The 24245-nt window shown below is 38.1% G+C and overlaps 1 protein-coding gene across 19 annotated transcripts in view; it reads right to left on the bottom strand.

The window, feature by feature from the left end:
* RBM26 (RNA binding motif protein 26) overlaps positions 1-22366 on the bottom strand; it is an 86366-nt gene extending 64000 nt beyond the window's left edge. For 11 of the 19 annotated variants that reach the window (XM_045070896.1, XM_045070898.1, XM_045070897.1 and 8 more), the window contains exon 1: positions 21841-22365. In XM_045070896.1, coding sequence (XP_044926831.1) covers positions 21841-21911 — 71 coding nt within the window. In that variant the 5' untranslated portion in view covers positions 21912-22365. Of the gene's footprint in view, positions 1-21840 lie in introns of all 19 variants that reach the window. The other 8 variants (XM_004754423.3, XM_045070904.1, XM_004754424.3 and 5 more) reach the window with 3 other exon arrangements.
* Between the last annotated feature and the right edge of the window lie 1879 nt (positions 22367-24245).

Here is a 24245-nt window from a genome sequence, read left to right as displayed (position 1 = left end):
ATTCAAGAAAAATATCTAATCTGCATCAAAGTCATAGTTCTATCATTCTGTACTTGGGATTATTCTTTTAAAAATCCAAATCCCATTACAACAAATATAATACATACACTGAAAAATTCAATTGCCATAGTTTACTATAAAGTTACATTCAATTCAAATAAGGAGGCAACAATAGATTATTTGCATGTAGTAATTAGCTACAGCAAAGGTTAATCATTAAGAATTATCACACCCACTTCCTTCTACAAAATAAAGTCAGGAATACAAAATAAGCATATCTTAACATGATCCATCCATGAGCATCATATAAATCACTTCTTATCACTGCAAACACTTACCACAATACATGTAATTACAACACTGAAAACTATTCAGTCAGGTCTTTCATTCCCTCTCTTAGTCCCAAGAAATAGCAGCAATGTCTTCTTTTCCTGAGATCAGTAGTCCTCAAACATTTTGGTCTCGAGATCGATTTACATGTTAAAAACTACAGAGAACTCTAAAGAGCTTTCATTTAAAAGGACTACATCTATCAATATTTATTGTATTAGGAAAACTGAAAAAATTTAAGTTATTTATAGTTTAAAATAACAACTCAAACAAATTAAATAACAAACCTACAATTTAACATAAGTAGCCCTTTGGGTTGGGGTGGGTGGTAATCAAAAGCAGGAATTTAGTAAATTAATTTTTGAATTAACTTAAAGGCATAGCTGGATCCAGAGGTTCCAATAATAATCACCAGGACCATCTTTCCATTCTGCTTTCCCTTGAATTCATTTTATTTTAAGCAGGCCCCTCCACATGGCAACAAAGATGGCCCTGAGCAGTTCCAGGTTTACATCATTCTGACAGCTAGTGAATCCAAGGAAAGGGAACTGTCTTTCTCTCCTCCTGCATCACACTGCTCCTTGAAAATGATTCATCCTCCCCAGTTGGGGCTAAATCCCTACGCAGGGCAGGGATAGGCAGAGTTCCTTGACTAACAACCTGCCCTGAAACTAAATACCCTACTTTTTTTAAATGAAAAAATACTTCCACAAGAGAATAAAAATTTGGTGAGAAAACAATGTTCCACAATTTTACAAATACCATTAAATGTCTGGCTTAAAAGAACAATTCTAATATCTTTTTTTATATTCAATCTGTTGGGATATGATATTTTGGCTGAAATACATAAAAAAAAAAAAAATCTGACCTCTCAGGGCGCCTGGGTGGCTCAGTGGGTTGAAGTCTCTGCCTTTGGCTCAGATCATGATCTCAGGGTCCTGGGATCAAGCCCTGCATCGGGCTCTCTGCTCAGCAGGGAGCCTGCTTCCTCCTCTCTCTCTGCCTGCCTCTCTGACTACTTGTGATCTCTGTCTGTCAAATAAATAAATAAAATCTTAAAAAAAAAAATCTGACATCATACAGATAAATAGTTGGAAATGGGAGGACTTCACAGACCTTATGAAAGGTCTCAGGAAAGCTCAGGAGTCCTCCCATCACACTTGAGAACCACTGTTTTAAAACTCATTTTAAAAGTATCTGTTAAGGGCGCCCTGGGTGGCTCAGTTAGTTCAGCGTCTGCCTTCAGCTCAGGTCATGATGCCAGGGATCTGGGGCGGAGCTCCGCACTGGGCTCCCTGCTCTACAGGAAGCCTGCTTCTCCCTCTCCCACTCCCCCTGCTTGTGTTCCCTCTCTCCTATCTCTCTGTCCAATAAATAAATAAAATCTTTAAAAAAAAATAAAAAGAAAGTATCTGTTAAGTATGTGATTCAAAGACAAAGTCAATTTCATCTTCTCAAAGATAAGACCAACTAACTCAGATTGGAAAACTCTATGCTGTTCACTAAAAAGAACAGTAGCCCAAACGGCAAACTGAGCACAGACAGGTACGGTTATGGTATCATGTCACAGAACTCTCTCTTAAAAGAAAAGTGGGACTGGAGGTGAAATGCTGATATGGCAGTCCACAACAAAACTCCACATTTAGTCCATGTTTCATATTCCAATTCATCGAAGACTTGAGTTCTCAGGGAAAGGACTCTGGCGTCCAAAGGCCACCGCTTCACTTACTCATAATCACATTCTACCTACTTACAAACCAGAGCTGAGGTAGTTCATCCAGTTACTAGAACAGAAAGGAAGCCAGGAAATATTTTCTTTTTGTGACCAAGAAGAGGCAGAATTATCCAAAAGAAATAGCACTAAAACAAGAAGTTTGGGAAAAACCTAGCTAACTGAACTTTAAAATAATTCGGTATATAACCTGAAAATTAAAAGAATTTCCGCCTACCTATTTTTCAGGAGCCACAGAATCCCCCTTTCTGAACACTCATGAGTAAATTTTAACCCTTTGGAAGAGATAAAAACAAAATTCAACTAAGTAGAAACATTTTACAGATTTTTCCTTAACTGCCAGACCTTAAGATCTGTACACATGTGTGTCCTACTAAATTGTTATTGTGGTATGCTATGCTTGTCTGTTTCCCCTACAGGAAAGGTAACTATGTCTACCTTTTCCCCAGACCCAACTACAAAGTTCTGAGAAGTATCGACTAACTGTCACACTATTTAAGAGCACACTAAATCAAGAGTATCAACTAAACTCACAAAAAACAGCTCTCACTTTAGGTCAAAACCAATTATGACATACTTAAGGTGTACCACCAAGTTCAAAGACCTGTCGCACATATAAAGTCAATAAAATGTCTCTAGCATACTGACAGGTCTTTCCTCATTGCCTTTCCTTCTCATCTCTATCAATACCCAAGTCCCAAGAACATTGCCATTTCTTCTTAACCTCTTGCCAAAGTCCAAATTCAGGCATTTCACAACTCACTCTTAAAGCTACAAGAAAGAACAGCTAACTAATCTTCTCTGCCTGCAAAAGTGCTTAACCTAATCAAACCTCCATACACTCATCATTCTTTAAAAAAAGAAAAAAAAATCTGTTAGTTACAGCCCAGATTTAACATATCTTTCCCAGTATACCACAACCCGGTCCCCAAAATGTCCAAACACTTCTGCATGGCCATAAAATCTCATCTTACTCTGAAGCCAACAAAGCCTCTTCCTAACCCAAATGAACAGCCATAATTCCTCACAGAACTGTTCTTCCAATTTTGGCTACTTAATGTCATCAGAAGCTTCAAAGTTTAACAGAATCCAACTTGAGAGAGTACATGAAAAACTTCAGAGACTGAAGATCACTGCAAGTCTATCAATAGTTTTCAAAATGGGACCTATCTCATTCACTATTATAAAGAATTAAACTTTATAAAACGTAAAGTAAATACTAGAGATATCATTAAAGAAAATATAAACATACAAATACAGTTACATTGGCAATTTCTTATAAAAAGCCCCCAAAAGGTCTTGAAGTACTTAATACATTTAGAACTATATTATAGACATCAGCATCATGACAGCATGGGTCATTACCTTTTTCTCTCCTCTATGATTTACAACTAACTAGATATCCACAACTGAAGTGGGGGTGGGGGGTAGCACCTCTGCAGAGGACACACAAACACCGGAGAGATCTATCCATCTGCACACCTGAAAGTGAGTGGACTTGACCACAGAGGCTGTAGCAACAGCAGAGAAGGTGGTGGCTGGTCCTGCAGGAAGCCAGCACAACCTTTCCAGCAGAGGAGGTGGTGGGTAAAGGCACAACAGCGGTCTGCCCGACCGCGCATGCTGAAGCTGCAAAAACCAGTTGCTCTCTCCGCAGAGACCACAGTGACTGGGAAGAGGGGAAGGAAAAGGAAGTAGGCAAAGAGAACAGAAGGAAAGGGTCTTTTGCTATAAGCCCTGGGGGACAAGAGGACCACCCAGGACCTCTGGTTATCTTCCCCCCAACAACTTGAGGATCCCCCGCAGACCACTAACATCCCAAAGCCTGAAGTCCTCCCCAAGCTCTGCAGCCACCCTTTGGTCCTTTTTCTTTTTCTTTTAAATGAACCTGCTCAACAACCTTAACCATGAAAAGTCAGCTCTGGTAAGAGAAACCAAAGGCTTGTACTATAGCGCCACCTTCTGGGAAACAAGATGAAGGCTCCTAATTACAAATCTGTTGAATTGTTAAGAATCAAAATAAACAAAACCTTACCTAAATAAGAAAGGTGTTTACTACTTTAAATGGAGAAATTGAAGCACTTCCATCAAACACCATGAAAAAACACAGTAATATGGCATCACAATAAAAAATGACAATTTTCCAGTAACTGAACCCAAAGACACGAAATATTGTGATCTAACTTGGAATATAGAACAGCCATTATGAAGAAATTTAATGAGTAACCAGAAAAAACTCAGAAAAACAATTCAGTGATCTCAGGGATAAAATTAACAAACGAAGGAGTATTTTGCAGGAGAGATTAAAACTAAAAAAAAAAAAATTCTGGGGTGAAAAACTCAATATATGAAGAATGAATTAGAATGTACTAGAAATACAGCAGATCCTACGGAAGAGAGAATTAACACATTCAAGAACAGAAATACGGAAATGATTCAGGTGGAAGAGGAGAAAGAAGTAAGATCTTTAAAAAGTTTTTAAAAAACCAAAAACATACAAACAAAAAAAAAACACCCCAGGTGTTGGCTGGCTCAGTCAGTAAAGCATACCATTGTTGATCTCAGGGTCATCAGTTCAAGCCCCACAATAATAATGGGTATCTCAAAAAAAGAGTGGGAGAAGGGAGCACAGAACATATTTAAATGATAGTTGATAACTTCCTAAACCTAGGGAAATAATTGGATACACAAATCCACAAAGCTAACAGAACACCTTATTACACCAACACAAAAGATCTTCTCCAAGACACATTATATGAAAACTGTCAAAAGTCGACGATAAAGAATTTTAAAGCAGCCCAGGAAAAAAAGCCAGTAACCTACAAAGGTACCCCCATAAGCTATCAGCTGACTTCTCAGCAGACACTCTATAGGTCAAGAGAGAATGGAATGACATATTCAAAACATTGAAACTGGGAAAACCTCTACATCTCCTTTGTATCTCAAAAATAACTCTGCCAGTGGAATACTCTTGGCTGGTTGTTTTTATTTATTTTTGAGAGACAACGGAGACATAAAGGTCTTCCCAGACAAATAGAAGTTGACGGAGTTCACTATCATTAGACATGCTCATAAGAAATGTCAAGCGGTGCCTGGGTGGCACAGCTGGCTAAACGTCCAAGACTTGGTTTCCACTCAGGTGGTAAACTCAGGGTCCTGAGATCAAGCCCTGCATTGGGCTCCATGCTCAGCATGGAGTCTGCTTAAGACTTTCTCTCCCATGCCCACTTGCTCCCTTTCTCTCTCTTTCTAAAATAAATAAATAAATCTTAAAAAAAAAAAAAAAAAAAGCTAAAAAGAGCTCTTCAAGCTGAAATGGAAAGACCAAAGGACAGAAAAGTCTAATTAAGGTAATAAATAGAATATCCAGAATGAGAATACTGTAACTCTTTTTCAGAACAGTGTATTAAACTCCTCCCTATGGCATAAAGGTTTAAAAAAGCATATTAGGGGTGCCTGGGTGGCTCAGTGGTTTTTTTGTTTTTTTTTGTTTTTTTTTTTTTTAAGATTTTATTTATTTATTTGACAGAGAGAGATCACAAGGTAGAGAGGCAGGCAGAGAGAGAGAGAGGAGGAAGCAGGCTCCCTGCTGAGCAGAGAGCCCGATGCGGGACTCGATCCCAGGACCCTGAGATCATGACCAGAGCCGAAGGCAGAAGCTTAACCCTCTGAGCCACCCAGGCGCCCCTGGCTCCGTGGTTTTTAAAGCCTCTGCCTTCGGCTCAGGTCATGATCCCAGGGTCCCGGGATCAAGCCCCGCATCGGGCTCTCTACTTGACGGGGAGCCTGCTTCCCCCTCTCTCTGCCTGCCTCTCTGCATACTAGTGATCTCTGTCAAATAAATAAAAATTTAAATAAATAAATAAATAAGTAAAAAGCATATTAAAGGGTCACCTGACTGGCTCAGGTGGTGAAGCATGCAACTCTAGTCTCAGGGTTGTAAGTTTCAGCCTCACATTAGGCATGGAGTCTACTTAACATAAGGAAATAAAAATTTTAAAACAAGTGCATATTAAAAATATAGCTACAACTTGATAATGAAATCACAATATAAAAATATACAATTTATGATATCAAAAATACAAAAGGGAAGATTAAAAAAATGGAATCTTTATAAGAAAATGAAGATAAATTTTTATTAGCAGAAAATGGCTGCTTGTCTAGATTTTTTATGTAACCTCAAGGTAACCACAAAGCGAAAACCTACAGCAGAGACATGAAACTAAAAAAAAAAAATGGAAGACTGAGCTAATCACAACGGAAAACCAACTTACAGACAGAAACAAAAGGAAAAACAATGAAAAGAACAAAATAACCAGAAGAAAAAAAGATGAAACAGCTGTAGTAAATCCTTAAATATCAATAATCATCCTAAACATAAATGAACATTAACTCACTAATCAAAACACAGACTGGCTGGATGGATAAAAAAACAAAATCAAACTACAAGAGACTCATTTCCACTCTAAGGACATACACAGGCTCAAAAGTGAAATGACAGGTGGCTCAGTGGGTTAACACCTCTGCCTTCGGCTCAGGTCATGATCTCGGGGTCCTGGGATCGAGTCCCAAGTCAGGCTTTCTGCTCAGCAGGGAGCCTGCTTCCCTTCCTCTCTCTCTCTGCCTGCCTCTGCCTACTTGTGATATCTCTCTCTCTCTCTCTGTCAAATAAATAAATAAATAAATCTTTAAAAATAATAATAATAACAAATCAAATACTGTGGGATGCAGCAAAAGCAGTTCTGAGAGGAAAATTTATAGCAGTAAATGTATATATTAAAAAATTAGAATATCTCATATAAACAACTTAACTTTACAACTCAAAAGAAAAGAATAAATTAAGCCCAAAGTTAATAATGACTACAGTAGAAATACATGAAATAAAGACCAGATAAACATCAGAAAGGATTAACAAAACTAAGAGCTGCTTCTTTAAAAAGATAAACAAAACTGATAAATCTTTAGCTAGACTAAGAGGAAAAGAAGTGAATGCTCAAAAAAATAATAATAATAATAAAGTAAGAAATGAAAAAAAGGTGCCTGGGTGGCTCAGTCTGTTAAAAAACTGCCTTTGGCTCTGGTCATGATCTCAGGGTCCTAGGATCAAGTTCCACAATGGGTTCCCTGCTCTGCAGGGATCCTGCTTCTCCCTCTGCCTTTGCCCACCCCATCTCTCATGAATAAATAAATAAAACCTTAAAAAAAAATTTTTAAAAAGGCATTACAACACAATAGATATTACAGAAATGCATAAAATCTTAAAGTACTATGAATAATTACATGCCAACAAATTATATAAACTAGACAAAATGTATACATCCCTAAAACACACAGCCTACCAAGAATTAATCAGGAAGAAATAGAAAATCTAAACCAGACCAATAATTAGTGAAGAGGTTCAATCAGTAATCAAAAACTCCCAACACAAGAAAATGCCAGGACTGGATGGCTTTACTGGAGAAGTCTCTGATGTATTTAAAGAAGAATTAACTCTTCCAAAATAATACTCATACTTTTCCAAAATAACGAGGAGGGAACACTTCCTGACCCCTTTTATGAGGCTAGCATTACCGTGACACCAAAATTAGATAAGAACACCACAAAAAAACTACACAACAATATCCCTAATGAATACATATGCAAATATCCCCAACAAAGTATCTGCAAACCAAATTCAGGAACATATTAAAGGGATTATATGGCAAAACAAATGGAATTTATCCCTGGGATGGAAAAATGGTTCAACGTATGCAAATCAACAAATGTAAGAAGACACCACTTTAATAAAATAAAAGATAAAAATCACACAATCATCTCAACAGATGCAGAAAAAACATCTGACAGTATACAACATCCCTTCATAATAAAAGACCTTAACAGAGCAGAAAAGAACCATACCTCAACACAATAAAGGCTATCATATAGGACAAACTCACAGCTCACATTATATCCAATGGAGAAAAACTGAAAGCTTTTCTTCTAAGATCAGGAATAAGGCAATGATGCCCACTCTCACTTCTCCTATTCAATACAGAACCGTAAGTCCTTACTAGAGCAATTAGGCTAGGCAAAAGAATAAGTGGCATCTAAATTGGAAAGTAAAAAATAAAACTATTTCCCAATGACATGATTTAATAAAAAGAAAAAAAGAAAAAAGAAAAGACTCAACCAAAAAGCTTTTGAACTAATCAATGACTTCAGTAAAGTTGCAGAATACAAAATCAAAATACAGAAGTCAATTGCATTTCTTTATACGAATGATGAAACACTGAAAAATGAAGAAAATATCCCTTTTACAATAGCACCCAAAATAATAAAATGCCTAGGAATAAATTTAACAAGTGAAAGATTTGTACAACAAAAACTACAAGACTGTGAAAGAAATCAAAGAAACAAATGGGAAGAGAATCCATGTTCATGGAGCAGAGGAATTAATACTGTGAAATTGTCGATCACTGCTCAAAACAATCTAAAGATTCAGTGAAATCCTGAGCAAAATTCCAATAGTATTTTTCAGATAAATAGAACAAACAATTCTAAAACTTTCATGGAAGCACAAAAGACCCTGAATAGTCAAAGCAATAAAAGAAGAACAAAGCTAGGGGCACCATACTTTCTGATTTCAAACTATATTACAAAGTATAGTAATTTTAAGTGTGGTATTGGGATAAAAACAGACACACAGATCAATAGAACAGAGCCCAAAAATAAACCCATGCAAACATGGTCAATTAATTTATAACAAAGAAGCCAAGAATTTACATTGGGGAAAGGAAAGTCAATAGTCTCTTCAATAAATGCTGAGAAATTTGGAAAGCTGTATGCAAAAAAATAAAACTAGATCAAAAGCTTACACCATATACAAAAATTAACTCAAAATAGATTAAAAGACTTAAATTTAAGACCTGAAACAAAGGTCTTAAAGACAATTGGTGGTAAACTCCTTGACAAATGTATTGGCAATGAGTTTTTGAAGTGGACACCAAAAGCAAAAGCAGTAAAAGTATAAACAAGTGGGACTACATCCAACTACAGGCTTCTGTAGAGCAAACAAAATCCTCAACAAAATGAAAGATAACCTTAAGAAAGGGAGATTTTTGTAAACCATAAACTGGAAGGGTTAATATCCAAAGGATATAAAAACTCCATCAACTCAAAAACAAACATTCCAATTAAAAAATTAGAACTAAATAGCCACCTTCCCAAAGAACATCAAAATGGTCAACACACAGAGAAGATGCTTCATGAATCATCTGGGAAATGCAAATCAAAACAAGGAGAAACTGTCTCACACCTGTTAGAATAGCTACCATCAAGAAGACAAGAAACAACAGATGCTGGTGAAGAGGTAGTGAAAAGAGAACCCTTATACACTATTGGTGGGGAAAAAAAAAAGTGGCCCAGCCACTATAAAAAAATAACACAGAGGTCTCAAAAAATTTTTAAAAGAGCATTCAGTCCAACAATTCCTCTTCTGGGTATGTACCCAACAGAAATGAGAATAAGATTTTGATGAGATATATGAATTTCTATTTTTATCACAGCATTATTCACAACAGCCAAGATCTAAAAACAACCCAAATGCCCATCAATATATAAATGAATAAAAAAGATGTGGTACATAAATACAACAGAATATTATTCAGCCACAAGAAAGGAAGATATCTTTACTTTTGTGGAAAAAAAAAAAAGATGGACCTTCAGTGCATTATGCTAAGCAAGATAAATCAGACAGAGAAATAGAAGTACTGTATTAATCACTTACATGTGAAATCTAAAAAAAGTTATACCTGTGAAAAAGAGTAAAATGGTGGCTACAATGAGTGAGCAGGTCTGAGAGGCAGGGGTGGGTCATACCAGGCATGATGGTATTTAAGGTCACAACTTGTAATGAGTAATAAATAGGCCACAGAGACCTAATCCACAGTATTATAGACACAGACAATAATACTGTACTATAATTATATAATAAATATCACTACATCGACAGTCATATTAAGATACATAAATGTATTAAAGAGACACACTACACTTTAAAAATTATACAATTTTACTCAGCAAATTTATTCAATTAAAAGAACTGTGTTACAGGTGGGGTTATGGACACTGGGGAGGGTATGTGCTTAGGTGAGTGCTGTGAAGTGTGTAAACCTGGTGATTCAGACCTGTACCCCTGGGGATAAAAATATATGTTTATAAAAAATTTAAAAAAAAAACAAAACAAAACTGTATTACAAAGAGCAACAAATGATCTGCTAAACAGCATATTTTAATGCTTTTATGTAGAAATTGTAATCAAGTTATCTTTTACTTTTGGTAACTTTTTAAGATTTGTATAAGTCTTAAATTTGTAGAAATGCCTTTTCACAGTAACTTTTAAATTGCCAGTAAGCAATGGAAAATTAATAATTGGAGAATGTGGGCAAAGCAGCAGGGAGTGTCAAAACAGCAGGATGTAGAAAGTTATAAAGTCAAAAACAGACCAGAATTTATACTGACACACTATCTCTCCCTCTGTCACTTTTTAAATGGATCTCTGAGACAAGAACACTAGATATAGTACTTGCCACAACACAGTACATGACTTCAAAAAATAAGTTAATCTGAACTACCGGATTTATTAAACAATCACCACCAAAAGCACACCTGGCTGAGCTTTCAACACATCTTTTAATGTTAAAAAGGCCTCCAACAGCAGTATTCGATGACATCTGGAAAATAATTCCTCTCTAATGGGAACCAGGAGGGGGGTGGGAAGAGGAGGAGAAACGAAAAAGAGAAGGAAAGGAAAGGGAGAGAGATGGAGAGGGAAGGAAAGAAAAGGAAAGAAGGAAAAGTTAGAGAAAAATAAACTACAAATGGCAAGATGTTCATTGCAGTTATTTATAAAGTAAAAAAACAAACCAAAAAACCTCTAGGAAATGAACTAAATCACAAGTAAAAATATGGCTAAGTAAAGTATGGCAGAGCTACTCAAAACTGGAATCAGCCATTTCAAAGGTATAAAGAATACATATTAATATTAAAAGTGCTAGGGTGAGAAGTGTGAAGAGGACTTTAACTTTTCATTTCAAAGCCTTCTGGCAAGTTTTCTTTCTTGCAACTATGTGCAGGTATTTATTTAATACATTAAGAAAATAAGCTAATTTTTTTTTCTAGAAAGTAATGCCCACGTCTTAGGTAAAACACTATTAAAGTAAATGATATAGTATATTCACATAATGTAATACTATGGAACCACTGGGCAGAACAGGAAACTAAAGAACATACTCACATGGGAGGATATGCAGAGTGTCTGCTACCCATATCACTTACAGTAGCATATAAACAACATGATCCTGCCCATGTTTAAAAATTACAGTTCATCCTGGAACAACGCAAAGGTTAAGGGTGACAACTCCCACACAGTCAAACATCTGTATAACTTTGACTCCCCCAAATTTTAACTCTACTAACCTACTGCTACCAGAAACCTTACCAATATAAATTAACACAAATTTCATATGTTATATATAACTATATACTGTATTTTTACAATAAAATAAGCTAGATGAAAGAAAATATTGAGTTATTAGAAAAATACATTCACAGTACTGTAAAACATTCATGTGTAAGTGGATCCATGCAATTTAATTGGTTTCTTTCTTTCTTTCTTTTTTTTGGAGAGAGAGAAAGAGAGCATGAGCAGGGTGAGGGGCAGAAGGAGAAGCCTGCTCAGCAGAGCCCGACTTGGGGTTTGATCCCAGAACTCTGGGAAAGTTCTGGGATCAAAGGCAGATGCTTAACCAACTGAGCCACCCAGGCACCCTGGACTCATACAATTTAAACCAGTGATATTCAGGGTCAACTGCATATACCTACATAAACACAGTATATGTATGTTTATTTTTATAAATATACAATTATGTTGATCTTTTTACATACGATATCAAGATGGGGTTAGGAAGACTCACTTTTGGGTTATATTCCTATACTCTATGAGTTTTTATTAAAACAAGTATGTATTATTTTTAATTAAAAAGAAAAAAGAAAAATTCTGTTAAATTAACTAATCAGTACTAAAAAAAATAGCATGGGTATTATTATAACTATATAGCATGCACCTGACAATGGACTACTACTCAGCAGTAAAAAGGAAAAACTAAGATATATGCAACAATATGGATAAATCTCATGAACATTCTGAGAAGTAAAAAGAAGTCCTGCTTAAAAGAGCACCTAATCTAAAATTCCATTTAAATGAACTTCCATAACAAGCAAAACTAATATACAGGGGGAAAAAATCAGAACAGTGATTATTTCTACGGGTAAATGGTAGCATGGGATGGGGAATGAGGAAACTTTCCAGAATGATGGGAATGTTCTTTATTTTGACAGGGAATTGAGTTACAAAGATGTATACATTTGCAAAACTCATCAAAGGATACAGTATAAGATCTGTGCACACTATTATATAAAGACTGTATCAGGGGCGCCTGGGTGGCTCAGTGGGTTACACCACTGCCTTCCGCTCAGGTCATGATCTCAGGGTCCTGGGATCGAGTCCTGCATCGGGCTCTCTGCTCAGCAGGGAGCCTGCTTCCTCCTCTCTCTCTGCCTGCGTCTCTGCCTACTTGTGATCTCTCTCTGTCAAATAAATAAATAAAAATCTTAAAAAAAATAAAAAATAAAAAAATAAAGACTGTATCAAACTTCTTTTAAAACTATAAATAATGAGGGGCGCCTGGGGGGCTCAGTGGGTTAAAGCCTCTGCCTTTGGCTCAGGTCATGATCCCAGGGTCATCCAGCCCCCTGGGATCCAGCCCTGCATCAGGCTCTCTGCTCAGCAGGGAGCCTGCTTCTTCCCCTCTCTCTGCCTGCCTCTCTGCCTGCCCATGATCTCTCTCTATCAAATAAATAAATAAAATCTTAAAAGGGGGGGGGGGCGCCTGGGTGGCTCAGCTGGTTAAAGCCTCTGCCTTCAGCTCAGGTCATGATCCCAAAGTCCTGGGATCAAGCCCTGCATCAGGCTCTCTACTCAGCAGGGAGCCTGCTTCCTCCTTTCCTCTCTGCCTGCCTCTCTGCCTACTTGTGACCTCTACCTATCAAATAAATAAAATCTTTAAAATAAAAAAAAAAAGGTGGTGTGTTTGGGGCACCTGGGTGACTCAGTGGGTTAAGCCTCTGCCTTTGGCTCAGGTCATGATCCCAGCGTCCTGGAATGGAGCCCCACATGGGGCTCTCTGCTCAGCAGGGAGCCTGCTTCCTCCACTCCCTTCTCTCTGCCTGCCTCTCTACTTGTGATCTCTGTCAAATAAATAAATAAATAAATTTTTAAATAAATAAATAAAACTATAAATACTGAACTCTAATGATATGCATAAGTACTTAGCAGTAAGTTCACTAACATCTGCAATTTACTTTAAAATATGTCAAAGAGGACGCCTGGTGGTTCAGTGGTTTAAAGCCTCTGCCTTTGGCTCAGGTCATGATCCCAGGGTCCTGGGATCCAGCCCCACATCGGGCTCTCTGCTACACGGGGAGCCTGCTTCCTCCTCTCTCTCTGCCTGCCTCTCCACCTACTTGTGATCTCTGTCAAATTAAATAAATAAATAAATAAAATATATCAAAGAAGGACAGGGCAAGTACACTAAAATATTAACAGCAGAATCAAAGAGATTCTGGGTGTATACATGGTATACATGGGTGTGTCATGTGGTAAATATATACACTGTAGTACTTTTTCCAGTTCATCAATACAGATGATTAAATTATAGTATATCTATTACATTAAAATACTACGTAACCTTAACAAAAAGGAAACACTTTTATGTATTATATGGAATGATATCCAAGTATGATACCAATTGTGTACAAAGGAGAAAGAAGAATACATAAACATACCTGCTTACGTGTTGGTAAAATATCTCAGGAAGAATCACTCAGTAAACAGACCTCAAGTGAATTCCATTTCACACACACACACACAATATTAAATATGACCCCAAGTTAAAAATAAACTTTCACCTGTTTGAGAAGTTACTATTCGTAGACTAAAAAGGACTGTTCCACAGAAATAAGGCAGCGGGAGTAAGTAAGTGACTAAGTTTGGTAGGAAGGGCTTATACCATCCATTCATTTCTCCCCTTCTCTTTTCTCTGGGACTAAGGAAGCAGGAGGAAGGAAAAAATATTCCTAGAAGCTTTTTAGCTCAAGCTTAAATTAGTCATTCCTGATGTGTAGACACCAAACACCGGAATATCTGACTTCCTATTTTGCTCATAATAGTACCTCTGTCTTTTGATTTATATGCATATAAAATAATTTTATTTGAGAACTATTGTAAGAAAAGACAAGGATGTGCTAAAACATACAGAAAATGCTAAATCCATTTTAACTACTCAGCACTCAGATGAAAAAGCCAAAAAAGGTCGAGCAGCAAAACGTGGTAATGAGAGTCAACTCAACAAAAGTTAAAGGGATAAGGAAGATAATGAAAAATATTTTAACCAATAATTAAGCATAGAAAAGTTCTTTTTTTAAAAGATTTTATTTATTCATTTAGAGAGACATAGCGAGAGAGGGAACACAAGCAGGGGGAGAGGGAGAAGCAGGCTTCCCGCTGAGGAGGGCACCTGATGCTGGGCTCACCTGAGCTGAGGACAGATGCTTAAGGACTTAAGACACCCAGGGGCCTCTAGAAAAATTCTTCTACCAGCTGTAAAATTCATCAGACTAGAATTATCATACAGCATTCTTTTCTGGGCAGCTCCATGGAGGCCCACAGCTTACACATAACAGAATTCAAAAATACTTTGAGTAAATGTTATTATTTTTCAGTGTCCTTTCCCCCTTAAAAAAAAAAAAAAAATCACTTAGGCTTTACATAATCTGAAAGTGCTATGAAGTAAAACTAAAGAGAAACAGACAGAGAGATTAGTAACTTTTCAAATTGCTCACACATCTGCTGCTCAGAAATAAAATTCTCATTGAAGTATGGTAGATTTTAGAGTTTACATTTCTCTCTCCTTAGGTTATGATTACCCAAACTAGAAATTTCAACCAGTGCATTTAATTTATGACACACAAGGCACTCTGCTGTGTGCTGTATACGACAAGAAGACAGTTAAATCTTATGATTTGGAGTCCACTTTCAAGGACCTAAGATTCTAATAATGAAGCTAAAGTAGTAAGAATTAATTACTAAACAAGTAAGCAAGTGATGAATGTCATAACTGATGCAAACTAGTGCTAGGAGAAAAGAGTCATGTCACTCCTTCCAGATGGATGGATCCTAACATTCTGGAAGAACTGGCATCATCCTTCACCTTTAATTTCAACATATATAAAGGAAATGGAGAAAGGCAGTATACCATAACATGCAACAAAGCTCTGAAATCAAAATATCTTGTTTGGAATCCTTTCTCCATTATTTATCAGCTATGAATGAACCGTATTACTTAATCTGCCTAAGACTTAATTTCCTCATTATTTAAAACTGAAATAACAGAATCTAGATCACATTCAATGAATACACAATGATTAGTATATGATAAGCACTCAATGAATGTTACCCTCTAAAAGTCTGGAAAAGGGGACAGTATAAACAATGTGATATAGAAAAAAGATCAGCTTTGCTGAAATTAAGACCCACCAAAAAAAATGGGAAGACAAAACTGGAAAGATAAGCAGATTATACATTTTGAATCCTAAGCCAAAATGTATGCAATTTATTTAGGAATGCTAAAGATTTTGATTAAATGAAAGCATATAACCAAGACTGAGCATCCAGGTAGGAACTAAGGGGAAGAAAAAAAAAAAAAACCTGCAAAAGTTTAGATAAGGAGTGTGAGGCCCCCTATTGCAATGTCATTAGTGACAATTATTAAAAGAGATAGAACCCAATGATTAACTGAAGGGGGAAAAGATGAAGGGAGGAAAAACTAAAAAATAAAATTTCAAGCCTAGAAAATTTGAGCAAATGAAATGGAAATTAGTAAATTCAGAGAACTTTTATTTTCAGAAATGTAGTTTGAAGTTCAGATGGGAGAACCAGGTGGATAAACAGCTAGCAACTGGAATAAGACTCTGAAGAGAGGTTATGCCTAAACATACATATGTGAAAAATGATGTAGAGATTAGAGGTTCTCTTGGAAAAGATCCGAAATTCAAAGCAAATTTATATACAGCATATGCAATATCCTAAGGAAGGAAGTCTTTAATCAAACTTTCAAAGACTCCAACACACACACACACACACACACACACACACAGAGTTTTTAAGAACCACTGGAACAGATTATAATGGAAACTATCCATGGGAATGAACATGAATGAGATGACAGAAGTAGAAATAGTTGAGAAGAAAAAAAGCATGAAAAAAGAACTTGGAAAAAATATAACTAAAAGGCAAGAAAAAGAACTGAAAAGGACACCTGATTTGAGAAGAAAGAGAAGTATTAGGGATTTAAGATAGAAGTTTAAAAAAAAAAAGGCAGCATCAGCACTGCTTAGTGTTATATATATAGGACAAAGAATATAAAATTTATATAAAATCTCTACATTTAATAAATTCATTGGTAATACTGAGGTAAGCTATTTTGTGTGTAAGGAAGAAGAAACTAAATGAAAAAGGAAACTAAATGGTTGGGGACAAAGGAGGGAAAAATTAAAAACTGACTACTATTTCTAGATTTACTAGTGAAAGGAAAAGCTAACATGAAAATTACTGGAAGAAAAGTATTATTTTATTTTTTTGTTTTGTTTTTGCTGCAATTGTTGCTGAGTTTTTCTTCCTTAAGGACTAGGAAATTGACTTTCTATGCCAAAAGGAGTCTGTAAAAAGAGAAAGTTTAAAGGAGGGAAAGAGGAATAAAAGTTCAGCAGTGAAAAGATCACCTTTCAAATTCTTCCTGTAAAACAGGAACAAAAATCATTTTAATGTGGTAAGAAAGGTATAGCTAACAAGTGTGGGTGAGGGGGAAAAAGACTACAAAAATTCTGAAGAAGTTTCTTTCTTAAACTGTAAAGCACTGATAACCATAATGCTTTCGAACTTTACTCCTTTATAACGGCAGCTAGTATTATGAAAATGTAATAGGATAAAAAGTGCATACAGTAAGAGGGCAGAATACACTAAACTGTGTAGCAGTAAATTAAGTACACGGCTCCAGAGGCAAAAAAGCGTGAGTTTAAATTACTGTGTGACTCTGGACAAGTACCTTAACTTTGTGCCAAAGTGTCTTCACTTGCAAAATGGAGGTCTCCTTACCTCTCAGAACTTGGAAATAATAGAAAACTATCAACAATGCATACAAATGCAGGTGTAGTGGCAGCAGCAGTGGTCGTAATAAAAGTAACCTATTTATGTTTAATCAAGCAGTATTTAAGGAAAGACAGAAGGGCTAGGCTCCTAAAAATGTGTCTCAAGGGTTGTTGGGTGGCTCATCGGAGAAGCATCCAACTCTTGGTGGCTCAGGTCATGATCCCAGGGTTGTGAGATGAGCTGGCAGGGCTCCAAGCTCAGTAGGGAGTCCGCTTAAGATTCTCTTTTCTCCCTCTCCCTTTCCTCACGGTGACCATCTCAGGCCGTGGCTCTCTAATTAATTTAGAAATCTTGAAAAAAAAAAATGTGTCTCATTTCGTTCAACTGCAGAAGGAAATAAGTATAATTCCCCCTATTATACCAATAAGGAAAAGGGAGGTTCATTTGGCTAGATTACTCAGTAAGTGGCAGAACTTAGATGTGAACACTAGTTTATATGGTTACAAAACTTGGCTTCTTTCCACTACACAACATTAACTCCCCAGCACTACATAGCAGCAGGAACACAAAACTATGCATTCTGTTCTTTACTACTAACCTCACAAAATCTGGGCACATCATTAAGTCTATCTGCCTTTCCATCGTCTGAAAAATTAAGGAGTATTTTTTAATTTGATTTGATTTTGAAGTTTCTCTCTGGCTAAAAAAGTCTATGATTTTATTAAGTTACCCATTTAGTGATGTATAAACTCATAAAAAGTTTCAAAATACAGCAGAAAACCTTCTTTATTTAAAAAACAAAAACAGAAAAATTGCGCACACACACACACACACACACAGAGCTTAAAATTTTTTTCCAGGACTTCCCATTAGCAAAAAGAAATAAATGTTAAAGACAAGACCAACATCTAATTTCATTTTATTATAGCAAGTATGACTAAGCAAATGCTTGAGAGAACAAAATATCAATCTTAAGTATTTCAAGATGCCAGTTTTAACACCTACATTTTCAATGGGGGGAAAAACAAAACTCAGAGCCCTGACACATCTACAGACCTTATAATCAAATAACAAGCAGATTTACCGACTTTTATTTCATGCCAAAATACTGCAACCAAGCTGGGGATTTGTTTGTTTTCATGTCAATCTGAAAACTCCTGCACTAAAAGCCCTCCCCAGCTTCCCACTATCTTTCAATTAACATCCAAAATCCTTAACATGACTCAACAAAGTCCTGAATGATCCAGCTCCTCTCTCTCTGGAGCTATCATCTGCTAGTCTTCCCTTTGCTCTTTTTTTCAATTTCTTTCATTTCCCCCAAGACACTTTTTTTCTTTCATTTTAAGGCTTTCATAAATCTGTTCTTCAAAACCTAGAATGCCTTCACAGCTCTCCCACTGTTTTGCCCTAGCAAACTGATCCTCATCCTTTTAAGCTAAGATCAAATATTATGCCAGCAAAAGCCCTTCTTGACCTTCCAAACATACATTTCACAGCATTCTGGACTTCACAATACTCAAAGATCTTCACAAAACTCAACATCTGTCTTCCCTGCTAAATAGTAAACAATATGAATATAGTTATTTCAGGTCGTTTCCCAATATCTCCAATATCTAACACACCGCAAAGTACAGATTAAGTACTCAATGTTTACTGAATTAACATTGAAAATGCAGGGGAAGTCCAAAACCATGAGATATTTTACTAGCACAGGTAGCTAGAAAGTTCCATACAAGTTTTGAATTACATCTTCACCCTGGGCCTTCAAATATCCTCCTTCAAATAAGTGCTATTTGGCAATTACACTTTTAAAGTAACGCCAAAAAAATCCCTTTAGATAACACATCCTAAAGTTTCACAAAACCAAGGCTAGAAACCACAAGTCTTAAGCAAATAGAATCAGCTTTAAAAGTTATCGAGAACTCACCTAAAATGCAATGAAAGGACAGGAACTTGGATAAGGGCTCAATTTTACCACAGCAATGTACATTATGAAAGGGCCAATCCCAATTCCTACCACTGTCTAGGCTGTACTAGCAGCCTTATTTATCCTAACAGTAATGACTGCAGTGCTACAGTCATCTAAGTAAGCTATAAGATATCTGAAACATACTTTATTAAAACTGAATAAAAGTCACAAGCATACACTACGTAACTATAATCTTCTTTTAGGTTACAGTATAACATATAGAGATGTTAAATCACTATGTTGCTTACCTGAAACTAATATAACATTGTGTGTCAACTGTAACTCAAAAATTTCTTTAAAAAGGAATGCTATTTAAACTCAAAAAAACTTTTTTACACTTTCTGTTCATCTAATACCATTGAGTGCTAATTACAAACCAGGCAGTGTCTAAAGATTAATACGTATTATTTCCCCATACAGATGAGGAAACGGGACACACTGAGTTAAGTAATTTACCCAATATTACACAGCTGGTAGGTGGCAGAGGCAAAATTCAAAGTCAGCCATTCTGACTCTGAAGTTCATCCTCTAAACCACTACAACCACTGCTGCACTCTCTCTCTCTCCATCCTGAAATAAGGCTTCTATCTGGACCATCTCACTTCAAAGAAACTATTTTGCTAAGGTCACCAATGACTCCTACCTTTCCCAACTTAAGGGCCACTTATCTGCCTCACCTTTTTCATCCACTCTGCAGCATCTCATCAAGTTGACAACCCACCTCTCTTATCATACATTTGTTTCGTAAGTACCATAAATCTCAGTCTCGAGATCTACCTCAAATGTGGGCCCTCATTTCTTCCCTATCAACATTCTGACTAGGAAATCTCCCACAATTCCATAGTTTCAAATACTCTCTGCATGACTCTTTTCTTTCTCTAGTCCTACGTGAGTTCTAGACTCAACCCAACCACCTCTTAAATATCTAACTTGAATGTGTAACAAACACCACTTATCTCCCCTCAACCTGTTCTCCCCCAGCCTTCTCCATCATCACCCATCCAGCTGTTTAGGCTAACCTCTTAGTCATTATCCTTGATTTCCCTTTCCCTTATCTCCCACATCCATTCCAACAGCAAGGTTCATCAGATCTACTTATAAATCATATTTTGTTCTGCCTCCATTACCATTTTAATACAAACGACCTACATTTCTGCCTACAGTGCCCTTCAGAATAGTCTTCTCATTCTTGCCCCCTTAGTCTCTGCAAAGCAAGCGGTGTTAAAATCAAATCAATCCCTGCTTGCTTTAAATTATCTAAGGTCTCACTGTATTTTAAATAAGATCCTAGGTCTTGACCATGACCTCACAGAACCTAAATAATGTGCTCCTGACTAATTCTCCAACCTCCTGTTACTCCATTCTCTCCCCCATCACAATGTTCCTTGCAGCCAGCGTTGCCTTCCTTCTCTTCTGGAACACACCGTGATCATATCTGCTACAGGGCCTTTGCACTTGCTGTTCCTTCTACAAGGAACAGTCTTTCTCCTGACTTTGACACAGATGGTATCTTCTCCTCCCTCAGGGTTGCTCAAAAGCTACCTCCTGCGAAAGGCCTTCTAATCAGTCTTTTATATGACCCTCTATTATTACAACCGTCACTGCTATTTCAATCTGGAATTACCTTATTTCTTTAATACTCATTTACTACTGTCTTCTCAACTTTGTAATTTAAAAGCTCTATCACCAAAGCTTCCCACAATATACAGCAGGCACTTAATAAACTTATTAAATGAATGGATTTTCCCTCTTTCATTCTGTTTATTGTAAATCAACTAATTTTGATAAAGCACCTGACCCATGATGTATTTTATATGTATTAAAAGTTAAATCCTTAAAACACTCTTATTTTTTCCAAAATAAAACATTCCAGCATTCTGAACCACCACCACCCCACACACACACACACAAACAACTGAGTCCATCTACAGCATCCCACTTAAACGTGCCAAATATACCATATGGATAAATAACATTTTCTTCCTCCTCTCCAAGCTAACAAATCTGCTAGTGGGAAAAGGGAATCTTACTGGGCAGCTTAGCACCTGTTACATCTTCAATCAGTTAAGGGAGGTGCGGGTGAGCCAGATAGCACATGGGAAACGTGGCCTTTCTTTCGGGGACTATATTTAGGTAAAACGTGAATGGCTTACATTAGAACTGTCCTAACCCCTAACTAGGGCCAGTCACTTCATTTAAAGAAACAAGGTAAAACAGTCTGTGGGCAAGAGGTTATGCTCGGGTTCACTAAAAGAAAAGAAACCGATTTGAGGGCCCTCACCAAATGTGTGTGTAGACTGGGATCGGTCTACATATAACGGGAAAACAAGGGAAGGAGGTATCAGTTGGAGGACCAACTCAGCGGTATGATAAAGGTCAGCTCAGGCTCTCTGGGGAATCCTGAACCTGTAAGACAGGGTGGAAATGGGGAAAACACAAAACCCGGGGATCTATGTTCCCCGCTTCGGCCTCCATCACAGGCACTTCGGGCAACTGCACAGATCTCTCTGTGTCCGCCTATCTCCCACTTTCAACCCTGCAAGGAGAGAGCCCCCGGATACTCACATGGGCTCGAGAGTCTTGCTGAGCCAGGACTTGAGTGCCTCGAAGTTTTCAATGATCATTTTAGAAACCATCCACAGCGGCCCCGAGGCCCGTCACACTCCTCTGCCCGCCCAGGTCGCGGCCGCTACAGCCGCCGCTGCCCCCGCCCCCTCCTCCGCGCGCCTCCCGCGTGGGCCGCGGTGGGAGGCGCCGGTGGCAGGTTCCCGCGAGCCCCGATCAGCGAACAGCTCTGCGGGTACCGTCGCAGGCCGCGAATCCACGGGGTGCCAGGAGCTCCCCGTCCCCGGACCCCGACTGAGGCAGCAACGGTTTGCCCGGGCCCTCCCCCTTCCCTCCACCCGAGCAAATCTTGAACCGGGAGCGCGACACGCGCCTAGATCCGGGCTTTCACTCAGCCTCGGGATCAGGTGGTGTTGGCAACGCAGAACAGGCAAAAGTGAAGAAAAGCGAAGACGAAGGGCAGCTCAATGGGAACGATTCGGGGGGTCTTCCCGGCTCCCAGCACCCCCAAGAAGATGGCTGCCGATAAATCTCGCGAGAATTGATGAAGTCTCGCGGTGACTCCCGGAGCCTGCTGGGAAGAGACGTAAGATCGGCGGAGAGCGCGCTGGTTGAGTGCGGTACTTCGATTTTTTTTTTTTTTTTTTTTTTTGGCTTATTTACGTGGTTTGCGGCCTTTGTGTTTTTTTTACGCCTTGGCCCGGGTACGGAGTAAAGATTTCCTTTCTTACGAGAAGGGAGAGGCCGCTGTCTTCAGAAACAGTGGGAGGCCCAGTTCGTCCTATGTAATAGATGGCTGTGGCGCAGGAGTGGAGCGAACCTCCGGACCGGAGCGCTCCTGGAGAGCGTCTGCACGCTGTGCTGCGGACGCAGGGCGGCCCGTGGTCTCCAGGTGTGCCGTACTGCCTCCTCCGTTGAGCTCAGGGTCCTGCAGTACCGTACTGTGCGCTGTGGTGTGGCCAGGACGGGGAAGCACGGGCTGGTGTAATCTAACCCTTGGAGACTTCTAGAGGATTGGTGTCTTGTCCAAAATTACTCGCCTTGATCGCAGAGAGGTAATGATCTAGGGCTGCCCCCAAAGGAAAGGTGAGATGACCTCGACGGTTCCGAAATAGTTTTCCAACCATCTGAAACTTCGGACTTTTCCCCCAGCTCAAGATAAGAACAGTGTGTTCTTGATTCTCTTCCTTTAGAGCCGATTCCGCCACAGATAGGAAATTAAAGTGTCAAAAGACCCTTCATATCAGCCTTCTAAATAAATGAACTTCCCTTCTGGGGAAGTTTGAATCCTGTCTGTTAATTTATTTGCTATTATTCACTATGGTTAAGGTACGAGGTGGGAAAGGTCTTGTGCCTGTAAACTAAAATGAAATGAAAATAATTAGCAACATAAAGACATTTAGAATAAGTAGAACAATAAAAAGCTCTCGTGGCAGGCGGTGGTAGACGAAATTGTCCTTAAGAACTCTGAGTTTGTAATTTGCTGGATTGAAGTGTCCTTAAGCAATAAGTGGGAAAGATTATCAAATAAGAAAAGCTAGACATTTGTTTTAAAATACAGCATGTAGAGTAGAATGAAATTAGAATTCAGTCACCGAATAACCCGGATGTTGGTTAAAGTGATTTAGCCAAGTGAAATAAGTTAGAAGCAAGAGGACAAATATATGATTCTACTTATGAGGTACCTAGAGTAGCCAAACTCAGAGACAGAAAGTACAATGGTTGGGTGTCAGTAGTGGGAGAGTAGGGGGAGGATGGGGAAAGAGTTTTACTTGGGATGCTGAAAAGTTTCTGGAGAGGAACAGGGTTGATGGTTGCATGGTTAATGCGATCGAATTGTACACTTAAAATGATTAAAACAGTAAATTTTATGTATACTTTATGACAATAAAAGTGATTTTTTTTTTAAGATTTGATTTATTTATTTGACAGTGATCACAAGTAAGCAGAGGCAGGCCGTGTGGAATGGGGGGGATGGTGGGGAGCAGGCTCACCACTGAGCAGAGAGCCTGATGCTGGGCTCAGTCCCAGGACCCTGGGATCATGACCTGAGCTGAAAGCAGAGGCTTTAACCCACTGAGCCACCTAGGCACCCCTGATTTTTTTATTTTAATGTTGCTGTGGGAAAAGTAAAATCCTAATTGTTTAGCTTGTTTATTTAATAGACTTGTCAGGCTGACTCCGGGAGGGTATTCAACTTCATCACCAGCTGTTCCTTAAATGTCCCTCTGCTCCTGCCTTCCAAAGCTAACCACCGTTCTACCAATACTGTATACTCTAGGTAAACGGATTTGCTCACCCTCCACTTCTCCAAATACTTACCTACATCATTTCCCCAAGGAACACCTCCACTTCTTTCTCTGGTTGCTCAAATCTTACCCACTCTCTCCTAATACTACTGGTAC

Source organism: Mustela putorius, unplaced genomic scaffold (assembly GCF_011764305.1).
Source record: "Mustela putorius furo isolate JIRA1106 unplaced genomic scaffold, ASM1176430v1.1 tig00003974_pilon_pilon_pilon, whole genome shotgun sequence".
NCBI classification, from domain to species: Eukaryota; Metazoa; Chordata; class Mammalia; order Carnivora; family Mustelidae; genus Mustela; species Mustela putorius.
Note: the sequence above shows the minus strand (reverse complement) of the source record. Positions and strands in the feature narration are given on the sequence as shown.